The 14,606-nt window shown below is 41.2% G+C and overlaps 2 protein-coding genes across 3 annotated transcripts; both read right to left on the reverse strand.

The window, feature by feature from the left end:
• Positions 1 to 1,518: 1,518 nt before the first annotated feature.
• On the reverse strand, positions 1,519 to 7,442 carry GHRL (ghrelin and obestatin prepropeptide). Of its 2 annotated transcripts, none has more exons than XM_082322205.1 (5): positions 4,833 to 7,442; positions 3,659 to 3,795; positions 3,037 to 3,150; positions 2,454 to 2,562; positions 1,519 to 1,571 (listed from the first exon to the last, which is right to left on the reverse strand). In XM_082322205.1, the coding sequence occupies exons 1-5, from the start codon at positions 4,993 to 4,995 to the stop codon at positions 1,552 to 1,554; spliced, it is 543 nt and encodes a 180-aa protein (XP_082178331.1). In that variant the 5' UTR covers positions 4,996 to 7,442; the 3' UTR covers positions 1,519 to 1,551. The 2 variants fall into 2 exon arrangements, with proteins under 2 accessions (XP_082178331.1, XP_082178332.1); XM_082322206.1 differs by having other exon boundaries at positions 4,088 to 4,886.
• Positions 7,443 to 7,549: 107 nt separating this feature from the next.
• SEC13 (SEC13 homolog, nuclear pore and COPII coat complex component) lies at positions 7,550 to 14,347 on the reverse strand. Its single transcript, XM_082322204.1, has 9 exons — positions 14,232 to 14,347; positions 13,760 to 13,804; positions 12,818 to 12,933; positions 12,215 to 12,366; positions 11,333 to 11,466; positions 10,381 to 10,514; positions 9,741 to 9,861; positions 8,771 to 8,917; positions 7,550 to 8,324 (listed from the first exon to the last, which is right to left on the reverse strand). The coding sequence occupies exons 1-9, from the start codon at positions 14,232 to 14,234 to the stop codon at positions 8,214 to 8,216; spliced, it is 963 nt and encodes a 320-aa protein (XP_082178330.1). The 5' UTR covers positions 14,235 to 14,347; the 3' UTR covers positions 7,550 to 8,213.
• Positions 14,348 to 14,606: the final 259 nt, after the last annotated feature.

Genomic DNA, 14,606 nt, shown 5'->3' on the forward strand with positions numbered 1-14,606 from the left:
AATACTGCACACATTTATAGGTCCAAAGTTTGTTTTTTTTTTCTCTAGATCACTAGGAAATGCTGTTGGGTTTTTTTGTGTTGCCCTTTTTTTTTTTTTTTTTTTTTTAATTTTAAGACAACCTTAGAACGTTCTGCTCAGTAAGCTGGATAAGCAACACAGCATAATAGCCCGTGCCTTAATTTTTATTCTGTAAACTGGCTTAGCCATACTTTTTTCTTCTTGGTGAGTAGACTGTATCCTGCACAACTCTGTCAGAATTCTAGAAACAGCGATCCTAACTACAGTGCTTCTTATTTTAAGAAAGGATTTATGTAGTATCTCTGGCTGACAGTTTTCTTCCTGTACTGTTGGGCAGCTTATTGGCTGACTGTTTCCATGGAATATGCTTGGAAAATATTAAGTATAAAAATAACACAAGCAGTAGATCTGTTGTGGATGATTGGAGTTCAGCATAATAAATGCAACTTCAGTGCTCTTTCTGACTCTTCCCTTTTATAACACTTCTGCAGGTTTCAAAAGTACGTGTCCACATACTTACCCTGGGCTAGTCTTGCTTTAGTTTAGAATTGTTTACTCCTTTTTAATCAGCTTCACCCTTCACTTCTAATTCTCATTTGCCTTCTGGTGGAGTATAGCACAAGATGGTGCTAGTGGCATCAAAGGGATCACTTTGATTTAGGTGATTAAGTCTGTGACAGGAAAAGAGAACATGTCTAACCAAAATTGTAGTTTTATTTACATTTATCGCCTTAGCCTGTTAAAGAGTACTTTATAAATGTCTTCAAGAGGAAATTACAGAAAACGTTCATGGATTATCAGACGTCCATCTGGGCTGAGGTACAGAAAAGAACATCTACTACATTGGAGCATACTGGTTTGTGCATTTGAAGGCATGAAAAATTACCTGTACCTCTGATGTATGCACCAGCGTGGATATGGTTCTGAATCCAAGCAAGCTAACTGGAAATGTGATTTTTTTTTTTTTTTTTTTTTTAACTGAAAGAGATATTAGATGGTTTCCTTGATAAGATCCATATTAACAAATCCCTTGGCAGTTAAACTCAACTGAAAGTTGAGTCCTTGTCCATCTAGTTTGTGTAGTTTATTACATGAACTATCTAGTTTCAGCTACTCTTAAATAAACAAACAAAAACCAACCCCACAAGTAATTGCAGTTTCAGCATAAGCTTTATTCTTTATTATGGATTTGTATAGAAGTGTAAGAAGAGGTTTCCACCAGTTTTAGAAAGGACTCTTATAGCCTTCAAACACATAATTTAGAATAATCACTATATTTACTAAGGAATAGAGATAAAATAAGAAAATAAGCCTATATGTCAGCCTGTGATTAACCTTGCCCTTTATTATTTTTCGCTCTAGGCTGTATTCTTCCTTAAAAGATAATCTGTTCCAGTGTCTGTCAGGGCAAACTGCTCAGGTTCACATACTTCTTTCTTCTTTAGAGTTTTGAAATCAGTAGTAATTTCATTTTAAAGTAAAATTTAAAACAAATCAGGCCATCTATTGCTGTCTGTCCTTCATCTTGCCTCAGTTTTTCATCCGAGTTTCTAAAAAGACAAAAGATAAAGATTATTTTGGTAATTATTTTGATTGATAGTCTTAATATTTTTCTGAAAATCCTGTTTTGATAATCTGTCTAAAAGTTCTACAAGTGTTCAACCGAAGGCAAAAGATAAGGTGGCTTTCACATACTTACATTCTGTATGGGCACATATGCAGAAGACTTATTTGTGTAATGGCCATAGAAGTAGCCCTTCAGAAGGAATTCAGAGGAAAACAGAGAGAGGACCTTGGGGGAAGTCTTGGAAGCCCAAAAAGCAGGGTGAAAGCAGAAGCATGAAGTGATTTGTAGTTGGAATGTGTAACGCAGATACTAAGACTGACATAAACATTAAAATAGAAGATTCATAAAGATCAGCTTAACATGGGTGAGTACAAATAAAGCATGACAGGATGTAAAGGTAAAAACCAGACAGCACGTGGTGGGAGTTGAACTCCCATTAGGACTTTAGTTATCAGTGAATCTGCTAGAACTATCTTGGTTATAATAATGTTTTTAATACTTTTCACCATGAAAATTTTGAAGGTCTTAGCTGAGAAAAAAAGGGAAATGCTGGGGTTTGAGGGCAAGGGGTAAAAAAAGATTGGTCACGTAAGGAAAGCAAGCCTTCTCCTTCTGCCTAATATACTTTAATGTGATTCTTCAAAGTTCAACTAGCAGTTTCTGAACAGCAGATACTTCAGTGATTCTCTTAGTGGTAACTTAGTCCCAATCACTTCTGAAATGCTGCTGTGAATGTCTTGCATGACAAATTAGATGACAAAAGTTGTTTGGTTTATGGTGTTGATGTTTGGTTGGGTTTTTTTTGGTTTTTTGTTTGTTTTTCTTTTTTTTAAAAGCTCTGCTCTTATGACTTGGTTGGCAGTACCTTTAGTGTTCTCTTCAAGCATGTCCCCTAGCATCTTCTCCAGTGCTTGTCCATATTCTTGATACTCTTCTTCTGTTATCTTGACACCGATTTCAAAGGGAACATTAAACTATAAAAACATTAAAAGACAGAGTTTAACAGACAAGTTCTGGACAAGGACACTGCAAGTTAATTTTATTCATGGGAATGATGATAAGCAAGAGGTATAAAAAGTTATTCCATTTATTTGCTTATTAGTGCTGAGACATGTAATCAAAATCTCAGAAACAGGGTGTACAGCTACTGCAGACCAAACTGCATAATAAACTGGAGGAAAGAAAACTTCACAAAAAACCTCTCATTATTGTATGTCAGTTCTGAAATGTAAGTGAATCCTAAATAGGAGATTGTGACCTGAATTACTGCTGCTGATTTTAAATCATTTCATACCATCAATGCTGGCAGTTTTCATGTGCCCTTTCCTACTTGCCTTTCAAGTTAAAAATGATTGTAGTTTTAATTTGTACTGCCTCCTGTGACAGAAATTGTATTACCCAACCCCACCCCTTAAACTTGTACGTGAGCAAGAACAAAAAATACAAACCTTAATTTCAATACTGTTACTGTCATCTTCTGCTCCTGCTTCATCTGTATCCCAAAAGCCTTCTGTGCCTCGACGATGTAATTGTGCTGTGGGTTTTTTTGGATCCTTTTGTTGCTAGAAAGCAAGCAAAATAACATCTATATATTCTTTCCTTAATCAAACTAGTTTGTAGTGGGGAAATTAGAACCCATAATTAACACAGATGCAACAAATTAGCTGAAGACATTGTACACTTATCTATGTATGATATGTAGGTCTATAATAATTGTACTGCCATTGCTGCATGCACTTTAATAGGAATTTGGTTTAAGGGTTCCTTAAAGAACAAGCACCTTACAGTTAATTTACAAAGAAGATGCCAACAAATTATTTAAATGAATGCTTTCTCTTCAATTGTTCTTCTTTTTCAGATTAGTAATTCTTAGTGAATAAGATTAGATACATATTCTCATAGTATGACTATAATCCTAATGGTTTGTTACAGAAGTTCTCTGGAATAACTAACTCCTTCTTCCAGGAAATAAATCTTCAAAAATCTTCTCTGAATGCTGTAAAGATTATTGGTTTTAAGGACTTATAGATGAGGACAATCTTGAGAAAGTATTTTTCTGAATTTTTTTACCTGCATTCTTTTATATTCAGGGCTTAAAAAACTAGAGCCAGCCAGAGTAGTTTCTGTCCAGAGGATGCTGTAAAGAATAATTCCCAGCAGAGTACCTCTGAGAAACATGATTATCTTTGTGAGGCAGGATGTCAAACCTGAAAGCATAGGTTGAAAAATTAAACATATTTTACAATCTCTGTATTTATTCAATCCAGATCCAGTGCAAATCTTTCTCCTGACTTGAATGACTTGAAGTTATTTCTAAAGATGGATGTATAAAGCAAACATAATTTTTATATGCTAAATTTAAAAATATCCTGTCCAAAAGAGATTATTGCTTACAGTGTTTTCTTCTATAACTAAGATATAGTAACTGGAACAGACAGGTTAGTGGAGAGGAATTACACAGGAAAACCGGCAAAAGCTGAAAATGCTGTGAAACTTTACCTGGTTAGTTTCGGGGCTGCACCAAACAGCTGCTGTCTGAAGCACTTTATATAGAGAGTGGAATATTTGTTCTGTGCTATAATATTCCTGGAAATGCAATCTGATATGTATTTAAATGCCTTGGAAACCTGGCCTGCTTGTAAGATAACAAAATCAACAAAAAAGTGAAAACAGTGCATAGATCTGTTGCTGCACATATTTTTATGTATAATGAAATTGTGTAGGGATTGAAGTGAGAGTTTCCTTTTTTCCTGTGGCATTAACATTGTTCTTTTTAAAAATTAATTAATAGCTGTAACACGTATTTTTTCAAAAACGAAAAGCGCCAAACCCTTTTTATTATCTGAGGTGGTATAACAGAAATGGAGAAGTTGAGCTTTATTCCTGACCTGTGGTGACAGCTATGTTTCTCATTTTTGCCTTTAAGTACGTTCCCTCTCTTCTGTATTCTCTCCCAGGTTCTGTTTTATCAGATTTTTGTCATCTTTTGCTGGAAGACTGAAATTGAAATGATACCTAGGAAACTTGGCTTCCATTACTCTAAAAGTGGAATGTTAACAAATTTTTAAAACTTCAGTGGAGATTAGTAGCAATGGCTGAAGGTCTAGAAAAATCCCATGAAGAGAAATTGGGAATTATTTTTTTTCCAACTTGAGAAAGAGTAGGAGAAAGAGTAGGAGAAAAGAAGGAATATATGATGAAGGATGACAAATTTGCAACTTCTGTTGCTTGTATTCTACTTTACCTTGAACAACATAGCTAATTTGTAGGATCCATTTTACACGGCAGCCCCACAAGCTTCCAGTAGTAGGATTCAGGTAGGCATGGGAAATATGCAAAGATGGGAAGATGAGGAGGAATTTAGTTAAATCAGATTTGCTGTTGGAGAAAATGTAACATGAAGCCATTTATAACCATCTTAACTGTGCTCTGGCCAAATAAGATTCTGTATCTTTAGCATATCTGTGGAGCTGGAAAACTAGTTTTATTTGGGCATGCAGTTCCATTTTGTTTTCTTCTGCAAACAAACATGACTTAAGAGCTTTCCTCTTTCTGTGTCTCATGTTGTGGCTTTCTGTTTGATTATTTCAAATATTGTGCAGTCATGCTGTAAATCAGATTTGTGAAATGATCCAAGTATTAAAAGAAAATCACTTCTTAAATGTATCTGGGATCAGCTGAATTGGTAAAACTGAGGAAGCTAGTAACTGTGATAAGGGAGCTGAAAACAAATGGAGGTGATGGGTCAAAAACCCCTCTAGCAACAAAGCTAGGTTTAGAAACTCTGATAGAGTTAATCATCTTCAACTTGGCTTTTATCTGAGGGCTTGTTAATAAAAATACCCGCTAGCACAAAGAAAGCAGGCAGAGCTTCTGGATCCTACCAGAAACAATAAGGAAGCAGAAGCCCCTTGCATTTTCATAGCACACTGTGTTGTGTTCTGGGCCGGCCCTAGGATCAAGCTATTTCTGGATTCCCAACAGGACAGGGACATAGGTCCCCTGTAGCTTCCAGGAGCTTGCTATTGGATCAGCATCTTCTGCTTTACTTCTGTCAGCACTCCAAAGTAGTGAGGAAAACAGAAGCGTAGGATATGAATTTAGATAGGCTGTTGTACCAAACAGTGTGGCAACTGCTGTGGTTTTTGTTTGTTTTCTTAGTTTCAAGTGACCACATTTGCCATTAAAGACAGCCTAGTTACCCGTGTATTAGTAGGAGACATGCCAGAAACTTCATAAACTTAACAATGCAGATTAAACAATAAACTTTATTTCTTATGTGGAAACTCCTTTGAGTCATGACAAGACGCACACTTTTCTTCTCAGGCTAGACAGTGAAAGAGAAGAACGATGGTGCACTGTGGGCACAGGAGAGACCACGTGGGCATTCATCAGACTGAGTAGCAATTTTAAGTTCTTCAGTGTGAAACTTATGTTGAGTATATTCTTTTTCTTTCTTTCTTTCCCCCAGTCCTGACCCCAAGTATGAGGAGAGGATTAGCAATCCAAAACCATGAAGCTTATCCTCAAGAGCAACTGAAAAACTTTCGCCTAATACTTGTATTTGCAATGAAGAAACTGTTGTATTTGCAATGAATAAACTGTGTAACTCTTGAATAAACTGTGTAACTCTTGAATAATTTTTATCAATTGTAATTGTTGGGGATACTTTGATCATTACTTGAAACAATTTTAATACATTTCATCTTAAGTACTTGAAACAATTTTAATACATTTCATCTTAAGTAGGAAGGGATAACAGGCTGAACTGGGCCTTGCTGCTAAGTAGGTTTGAATTCTTAAGTATTAAAACACATAAAATATAAGGATAACTTTTTAATAGGGTGAATTGTGGAACCTAATACCCCCACAGGCAAAAACTTGTCTTCTGTACAAGTTAGCGTTCTTATTACTTAGAATGAAGTGTGGTAAAAGCTAACTAAGAATGAGGTTTCATTTTTGAGCCTTTTTATTGGAGGTAATGATGTGCTTGATTTCAGGTTTGTATAGTTTCCACAGAAGTTAAAGCCAACCCAAAGCGCTCTTAAATGACCAGGTAATCTGTATCAAAGAAGAACAAGTGGGTATGGTACTGGGAATGAAAGGCTGCCTGTTCAGCTTAGCAGTTATGATTATGATCTTAGAAACGGAATTATGATCTAGATTATGATCTAGAAACGGAAAACAGCTTGAAAGAAAAGAGTGCTTTGCTGTATAATTTGACATGGAACTGTTTGAGCGTAATGCTAATTTCTAGATGAGTCGATTCATTTTTTTGGGTAAGGCTACAGTGTATTTAAACAAGAACAGAAATGTTGCATACTTCTGTTGGTATACAGAAAGATAATTCATGTATGTGTTTCTGTGAGAGCAACTAGGCTATTATTTGGCAAGTACAGATAACTATCATAAAATGAGGTTTGTTTTTCTAGAAAAGGCGGTATATTATCTTGACTATGCCAAAACAAAGACTGTGCCTAGGAACCGCTACCTTGGTGAAGGTGGAAGGCTGTCAGTTGTTGTGTTGCTTCAATGCAACTGAAGAGTAAAGGGCAAATGTGACCTTTAAGTACTTTCCCTCTTGGAGAGGAAGAGCGCTTTAGCTTTACGCTGAAGACATACTGAAATGTGGTTGGCTTGAGCCTAGTCTGTGCCATTGTACTTCAGGCAAGTACAAGTTCAACTGAAGGCAAAAATTTGTTCTTTCTTACACTATATACAGTGTTAGTTTCTAGTGGACTAATACCTGCCCAGCTATTACAAAGCTAATACCATGGATGGGAGGACAACATGACTGTGGCTTGACAGAAGGTAGACTGTAGACAGCCTTGACAAAGCCCTTGTGAAAAAATTATTAAATACAGCACCCCAGGCTTTAACCAATAGGACTTTATTCTGTTGGTATCTCAACAAAAAAATACCTGAGGTACAGTACAGAAGTATGGCTAAAAAAAAAAAACCTTCAAATTATGGTTTGATTTATTGATGTTGGTTAAATAACCAAGTTTGAGATTATTGTAAAGCAAAAGACATATGCATTCCACTACTCCTTTTCATCTTCAGGAAAGCACAGAGACTTTCACATATCCAAGCACATTATTTTCAGGAAGATCTAGGCACCACTTCACTACTACCGGAAGGGTGAGCTAGCATGCCATCATCTAACGCTGAAAACTCCACCAGCCCTTCCCCTCACTGGAAACAAAGTTCTGGCCTTTGAAGGGACAGAGCATTTGTCCCCTTGCACAAAGGAGTTCCCACCTCACCAGTATGATGGCCGCCTCCTGTTCCTACTCAAGGGCTTGAAGTCTGACCACAGCATATCCAATTAAATTTGATCCCTAAACCAGAAAAGCAGGGTACAATTTCTGCAGCATCAAGGAGTAGTATAAGGCACAGTACTTTGCTATGCTCTTTACCTTAAATTTAAGGGAATGTCAATTAAGGCTGATTATCAACATATTCTAGCCTCCCAATAATAGTTATAGAGTGCTCATAAAATTGGATAATCGTTGTTTCCCATGTTCATGTCCAGTTTAGATAAAATCAGTTCTCATCCGGTTCAAGAAACATTGCAAATCAGGTATAGTGATCACTTGTTGCAGGTGGGACATTCACTCATGCATCACTGCTCGTTCTGCTGCCCCTCTGTGACGGCAGACACCCCTCCTTGGCCCTTGTTGACATCGCTGATACATGCCCACAGTCCGTCTACTGATTCCTTCCATAGCGTGACCTCAAAAACAGATCAGGAAGACATTTCAGCCTTAATACGTTCTCAGTTTCCCATTTCCTTGCAACCATCACATCACTAGTTTAGTGACAGTCTACAGTTACAGAATTCAAGTGTTGCAGTGTTGTTCCAAGTATCAAGTTATTTGTTGCTGTATACCGAATAATTATCCGGTGGTAAAGGGAGAATATGTGAATTCTGCTGTTAGTACCCTACAAAATAAAGTTAATCCTGCATTTCTAATCTCCTGTAAGGACTAAGAATGCAGTGCAGGTAGTTTGCCAAAGGTTAGGGTCTTCCTCCCTTTTTGATGTGTTGAAAGAAAGAAATTCAGCATTGCAGCAAAAGAGAATCTACAACAGTCCTAAACAAAAGTGACAACAGACTGTCTCATCTCAGCTCTTCTGAAAATATGGCATGCAGGTAAAAGCCAAGGCAGCAGTACTCACTTTATTGTCTCCTCCAGACACTGCAAGAATGTTTGCAGTAATGGACCAACTCACATGCCAGACAACATCATTGAACTTGTGCAGCAGCTTTGGTGACCATGAATTTCCAGAGGCATCATCGCATGTCCAGATAAACACTCTACCATCCTACAAAAGCAAGCAGACCGAGGTGGTTGGACCACAGAAAAAACAACCTCGATTGCACTTACAGCTACGTTTCCAAATCACAGCTCCGATACGAACCCTAGATGTATTTACAGGCATTTTTGCTCAACACAGCAAAGGAGCTGTTTTCTTACTATAGCTAAAAGCAAGACAGGAGTACAGCTTTCTGATGAGAAAAACTACGTGCAAAAGGTGACTTGCTAACACCAGAGAAGAGGTCCCAAAATACATATATATGTCAGCTGAATTTTTCCCCAGAATGAGATTTTGCTTTTCAGTCACATGATAACAAGTTAGCTGCCTACTGAGTAGCCTTCTTGCTATTAAAAAAACCCAAAAAAACCCCCACCACATGTGCAGAATTATTAGCAGCAAGAACACTACAGTCAATATGAAGGTTGAGGACATCAGAGCTGATTAAGAATGCCAGTTATTAGAAAACAGTATTTTTAGCTGGAAGTTCAGTGAATCTGATCCAGACACGTTAAAAATACAACTTTAGTTTCAACGTCTTCCTCACAGTGAAGCCATCCTGCTCATGATTTTCAAAATATAAGATAGTCTTTGGTACAGAACCACACACATGCAAACCTTTGTCCAGAAATGTTTCCACTGGGCTTCTGAGGTTGGAAGAAGCAGGAATCAAAGGCTCTTCTGCACAGACCCAGATATAGCAAGGGATTGCCAAGAGGACCTGGTACAGTAGTTCTGTCCTTACTGTTCCTTTACTTCCTTCCCCTTTTCTCTAGTAAATGGAAGGGAGGGCATTGAGAGCCTCCCTCTGTCACTCCAACAGAAGCCTCACCTGTGAGCAGCTAGCAATGGTGCTTGTTGGCAAACCTATGGATGGAGCCCAGGCTACATCTCGAACCCAGTCACTATGGGCCTCCAGCTTCTGCTCTTCTTTCCACTGACCATCTTCTTCCCTGAAAACACATTTATACAGTCAGAAGGGTGGCAGCAGCAGCCAGTCATATTTCTCATCTCCTCTTCTGGAAGGCTTTGGTTTTGTAGCTTTCAGACTTCCAGTTTATCCAGACAATACAAAGCACAAGCGTTTCCCACTCTTCCCCAAAAAACTCTATGCCTTGAACTGACAAAATCCCTTCCAGGGGACAGAAAGTAGCATAGGCAACGAGTATTTGATCTTCAGTTACTGTACAGAAATCTGCTGTTGTCCAAGTGACGGAGGTAATCGGAGACAATTAGAAAGCCACTTTCCAAGATAAGATTAAGCGGGGCTGACACAAATTGCTATAACCATGTGAGCGATATTGTACATCGCTAAGTTGTTTCCATTTTTAAAGCACTTCTTTAAAACAATAATTCAAAGATGAAAGCATAGAGGTGCTGAAAATATTACCTGAGATACTAACAGGGACATTCAAAGACTATAAAGGATATCAAGTTTTATACGTTCTTATGTCTGGCAAAAGAGCACTTACTTCCAGATCTTGACAAGGTTGTCACAGCCACCAGATGCAAATCTTTTGATGTAGTTTGGTTTTTGACCAGATGGTTGTTCTATAAGGCTTCCTGGTACAACAGCAGGAGCCCAGCTAACTGCATTACATCCAATCTATTTAATGAGAAAATATCATTACTAAAAGTTGCTTACTTTAAATAAATAAGTAAAAGCTGCTGTGGGGGAAAAGGACACCTAGCATACTCTCTCTTGGCAGGGGGAAGAGGAATAAGCCCATCTCAGGAAAAGAGGAGTCTTGCACAATGCTGGATGGATATAGGATGAATAAGAAATCCAGATACAGTCTAGTCTCAATAAGGCACTTATTCAGAAAGCCTTAGGTAGCTAAGTAACTGGTTTATGTGCAAATATCATCTTGGATATGTAAACAGTGCAGACAGATATAAACTGAAAAGACACAAGACATACACAGTTGCTAAGATTTAGGAATGCAGGAGTAGAAGGAACCTGCGGGTCTGGAGCCCAATTTCCTTTTATTGAGAGCCACTGCCATTAGCTTATCAAGTTCTGCTGAAGCAAAAATCTCCACTGTTTTGGGAAAAACATGAGTCCTGCAGTTTTTCCAGCTTCCGTTTATTTACAGTCAGTTTGTACAGGTGTTCTTAGTACCAAAGCCATTTCCTACCAGGTAACTTCCAGCACTACGTTTAACAAGAATGCTTAATAAACAAGTATTATCAGCACTGTTTAGTAACCTTCACATGTCTTGTTTTCTACTTCGTTTTAATGACTACAAAGTATACCTTCCCACTCTGGATTAATTTAAAACAAGTTATTCTTGATTCTGGAAAATGTTTCACATCATTTCATTGTATTTCAGTATTTATCTAGTCTACAAGTTCTTTGAGGCATCAGCTCGGTGCTTATCTGTTCTCCAAGAACCCTGTACTGCTCCAAAGGAACTGACTTACCGTATGTGCATTGCTGATCTTTTTGACTTCCCATTGCCCGTCGCCCGTGTAGCTCAATAACGAAATGGCCCCGTCAGAGCTCCCGCAGGCCAGGATCAATCCATAGTCGTGTGGTGCCCAGCAGACAGAATTCACTGTGAAGGGTGAGACAGACTGGATTACAACACAGTGACGACCTAACATTGGCTAAGCGATTCACTGACTAATATTAGTGGGATAGTCATTAAAAGTGAGCAGCGTTGAAAGCTAAGAAAGAGTCAGCATTCCTGATTTTCAGCAAAGCCAGTCAATTAACATTGTTTACTGAATGACGGGAAACTGCCTTTATTTTTGGCACCCTTTTACAAGGAGAACACCAAAAGAGCACTCCTAATGAGAGATTAAAAACTCTGACTATCCCTTGCAAGAGGGAAGAGTACCGCTGACTCTAGAACAAAAGCTGAGTGGCAGGCATAAGTCTAGATTAGCAACAAAACAAAGCTGGAGTCTTCTCAGATCTGCATGTAGGAGGACCAATCATCTGAACAAAACAATTTCCATTGTAAAACAAAATGCAGCATGCTAAAATCCACCTTTTTCCTTTCTTCCTGCAGTGGATACACACAATATTTTCCTCGAGAATTCAGTACCCTACCATCTTGTAAAGCTGATTTGTGTGTAAAACAGCTCCTATGCAAACATTGTATGAATCGGGACAGATTATCCAGCAATATGATATTACATAAATGTTCTGTTTATGCTGAATAGACTTACTGTCTCTCCATTAATTTATCCCTGTCTGTCTGATAAAGGCTTTCTTCCTTAACACCGATGGATTTATTCCAACCTTTCTGAATCCTCTCATATCCCCAGTCTCACTTCCCAGCTCCAGACCCCACGCACCTGAGGAATCATGCCCTGTGTACTCGTATGTCTTTTCCCAAGTGCCGTTTTCCTCCTTCCAGATAATAACCTTCCTGTCATAGGAACAGGAAGCCAGGATATTTCCGTACATAGGATGAGCCCAGGCAACCTGCCACACGGGACCTTCATGCCTGCAAGAAACAACGCTATTTGGAAAAGCTGAGAGAAACCCATTCCAGTGGCGGCTGTTTCACAGCCATCATTACTGTAAATCGGTGTTCTGTAAGTGATTAATGCAGTGATATGAAGAATATGAGTAACGCTGAGATGAAAAACAGCATACAGGACTGTCAGACAAAGCCATTGTCATCGAAAACAATTCCAAACATTTATCCTTATATTAGCAATTAAGATTGTGAGTTTAATTCTTGAAAATTATAGGTGTCAAGTATTTAAAGAATGAAAAAGTCCCCGTGTTATTTCTAACTGCCCCCCCCAGCCCTGAAGAGCTGCTTAGCAACAACCAGCCATAGTAATTATTACCTTGGAGGAATCTACCATGCATCTTATGTTACCAAGGGGCAAAATGACAAAATATTAAAGATTTCCACAGATTAAAATCTTCTGCTTACGACACTTTACCCTCTCAGGTCCGCAATGAGGATTTGCCCTCCATTCCGAACATCAAAGATTTTCACGGATCTGTCTGAAGAACAGGTCGCCAGCCGGGTGCCATAGTAATCCATCTGAGCATCGTGCTGCAAGGCGACGGAAAAGCTGCTGTCAGCGCGTGCGAGCTCTGCTTTGCTAACAAGTCTTAGAACATTTTAAAAGTAGCTGTAAGAGTTGTGAACAGCTGACCGAGTCCCAGCATGACAGGTTAAAAAGGATGGTTTTTAAACAATCCAGACAAACCACATAAGTCATTATTTCCCCAACTGCTGTTTTCCCCAACTATACAAATGTTACGCAGAAGTAATCTAAGGAATTCAGAGCAGTAACGCACAGCATTTTCAGGAGAGGACAGGAAATTAGTGCCGCTGACTGCAAAGCCTTGACCAGTGATGTATTTTTGTTTAATATGGAAAGTGGATGTAAGAGTACTGGCCTCTCATTTATATTTGAGACATCATTATTTAACTGGGCTCCTTGCTTCTACAAATTACTTTTGAAATGTTTCCTCCTACCCGTAGCTACACATCTGCTCCCGGAAACATCCATATAAAGGAAAATGAGTTTCATCTGCTGAAGTTCCGTACCGTTTAGTATACACAGGACAGCATATTGCTTCATAGAAATGAGCAAAAACAAGCCTAGGCATGAAAATTAAAGTTTTAAATCATTTCTCCTTGCCCTGGTAGCTACATTTTCCTGTCCACACAGTACAAAATAGCGCTATCAGAATTTCAGACGGCGTTCTCCACCTCATATCAAACGTCCAATATCCCACATTTCATACAGGCATCTACACGACACTCTTCACCCCCCTGACGAAGCGCCAGACGGCAGTTCTGTGAAAGCCGGCGAGGGCGCCGCTGAGGCGGCGCGGGTGCCGGTGCTAACGGGCAGCCCCCGCACACTTACTATCATGTCCTCGTGAGAGGTGTCCACCGTGTTGATGACCGAGACCTGCGGGGGGAGGAGGAGAGACAAGAACAAGCACACCGCACCTCGCAGCCTGCCGGCTGAGAGGGCAAGGCGCGGCCGCCGGCGGAGGGCCCGCCTCGCGGCACGCCAGCCCCGGGACGGGCTCGGGGCCCCGCGGGGCGCCGGAGCAGCAGGCGCCGGCCGGGGCTGCCATGAGGCGGCAGCCGGGCGCCGTGCACCTGGTGCCGTGCCCAGGCGCGACGCGGGCTCCCCGGCCAGGGAGGCCGAACCCGGCCGCGCTCGGGCCGAGCAGCGGGGACACGGCCGGCCCTCCGCCCCGCTGCCCCCGCCGCCTCTCCCTCCTGCTCCCACGGGCGCCGCGGGGAGGGGCAGGGCGGCCCGGAGCCCCTCCGGCGGCCGCCCCACAGAGCCGGGCCTGGGCTGACCTCCCCCTTCGCCCCCCGCCTACCATGGCGGCGGCGGCAGCAGCGGCGGACCCCGCGGTGCTCCCCGGCGGCGAGCGGCCCGGCCTGGCCTCCGGCCGCGCTCCTCAGACGTGGCACGGCGGTCCGACGCCCAAACGGCTCCGCCGCGGCGCGCGCCCCGCCCGCCTGCGCGCCGAGGTTCCGCCTGCGCGCCGAGGTTCCGGGGGCGGGCGGCGCGGGCGCTGCCCTTGCTCCGCCGGCGGCGGCGGGCCGGTGCCTCCGCGCGCGCCCCTGCACGGGCCCGGCCCGGCCCGTCGCGCGCTTTGTGTTCCGCGGAGCCCCGGCACGCGGAGGGCTGGCGGGAGGCGGCCAGCGCCGGCCGCCCCACGGGGCTCCCGGCGGCCCGGGGCGCCCGCTCC

Source organism: Platalea leucorodia (assembly GCF_965183815.1).
Source record: "Platalea leucorodia genome assembly, chromosome: 9".
In the NCBI taxonomy this organism is placed as follows: Eukaryota; Metazoa; Chordata; class Aves; order Pelecaniformes; family Threskiornithidae; genus Platalea; species Platalea leucorodia.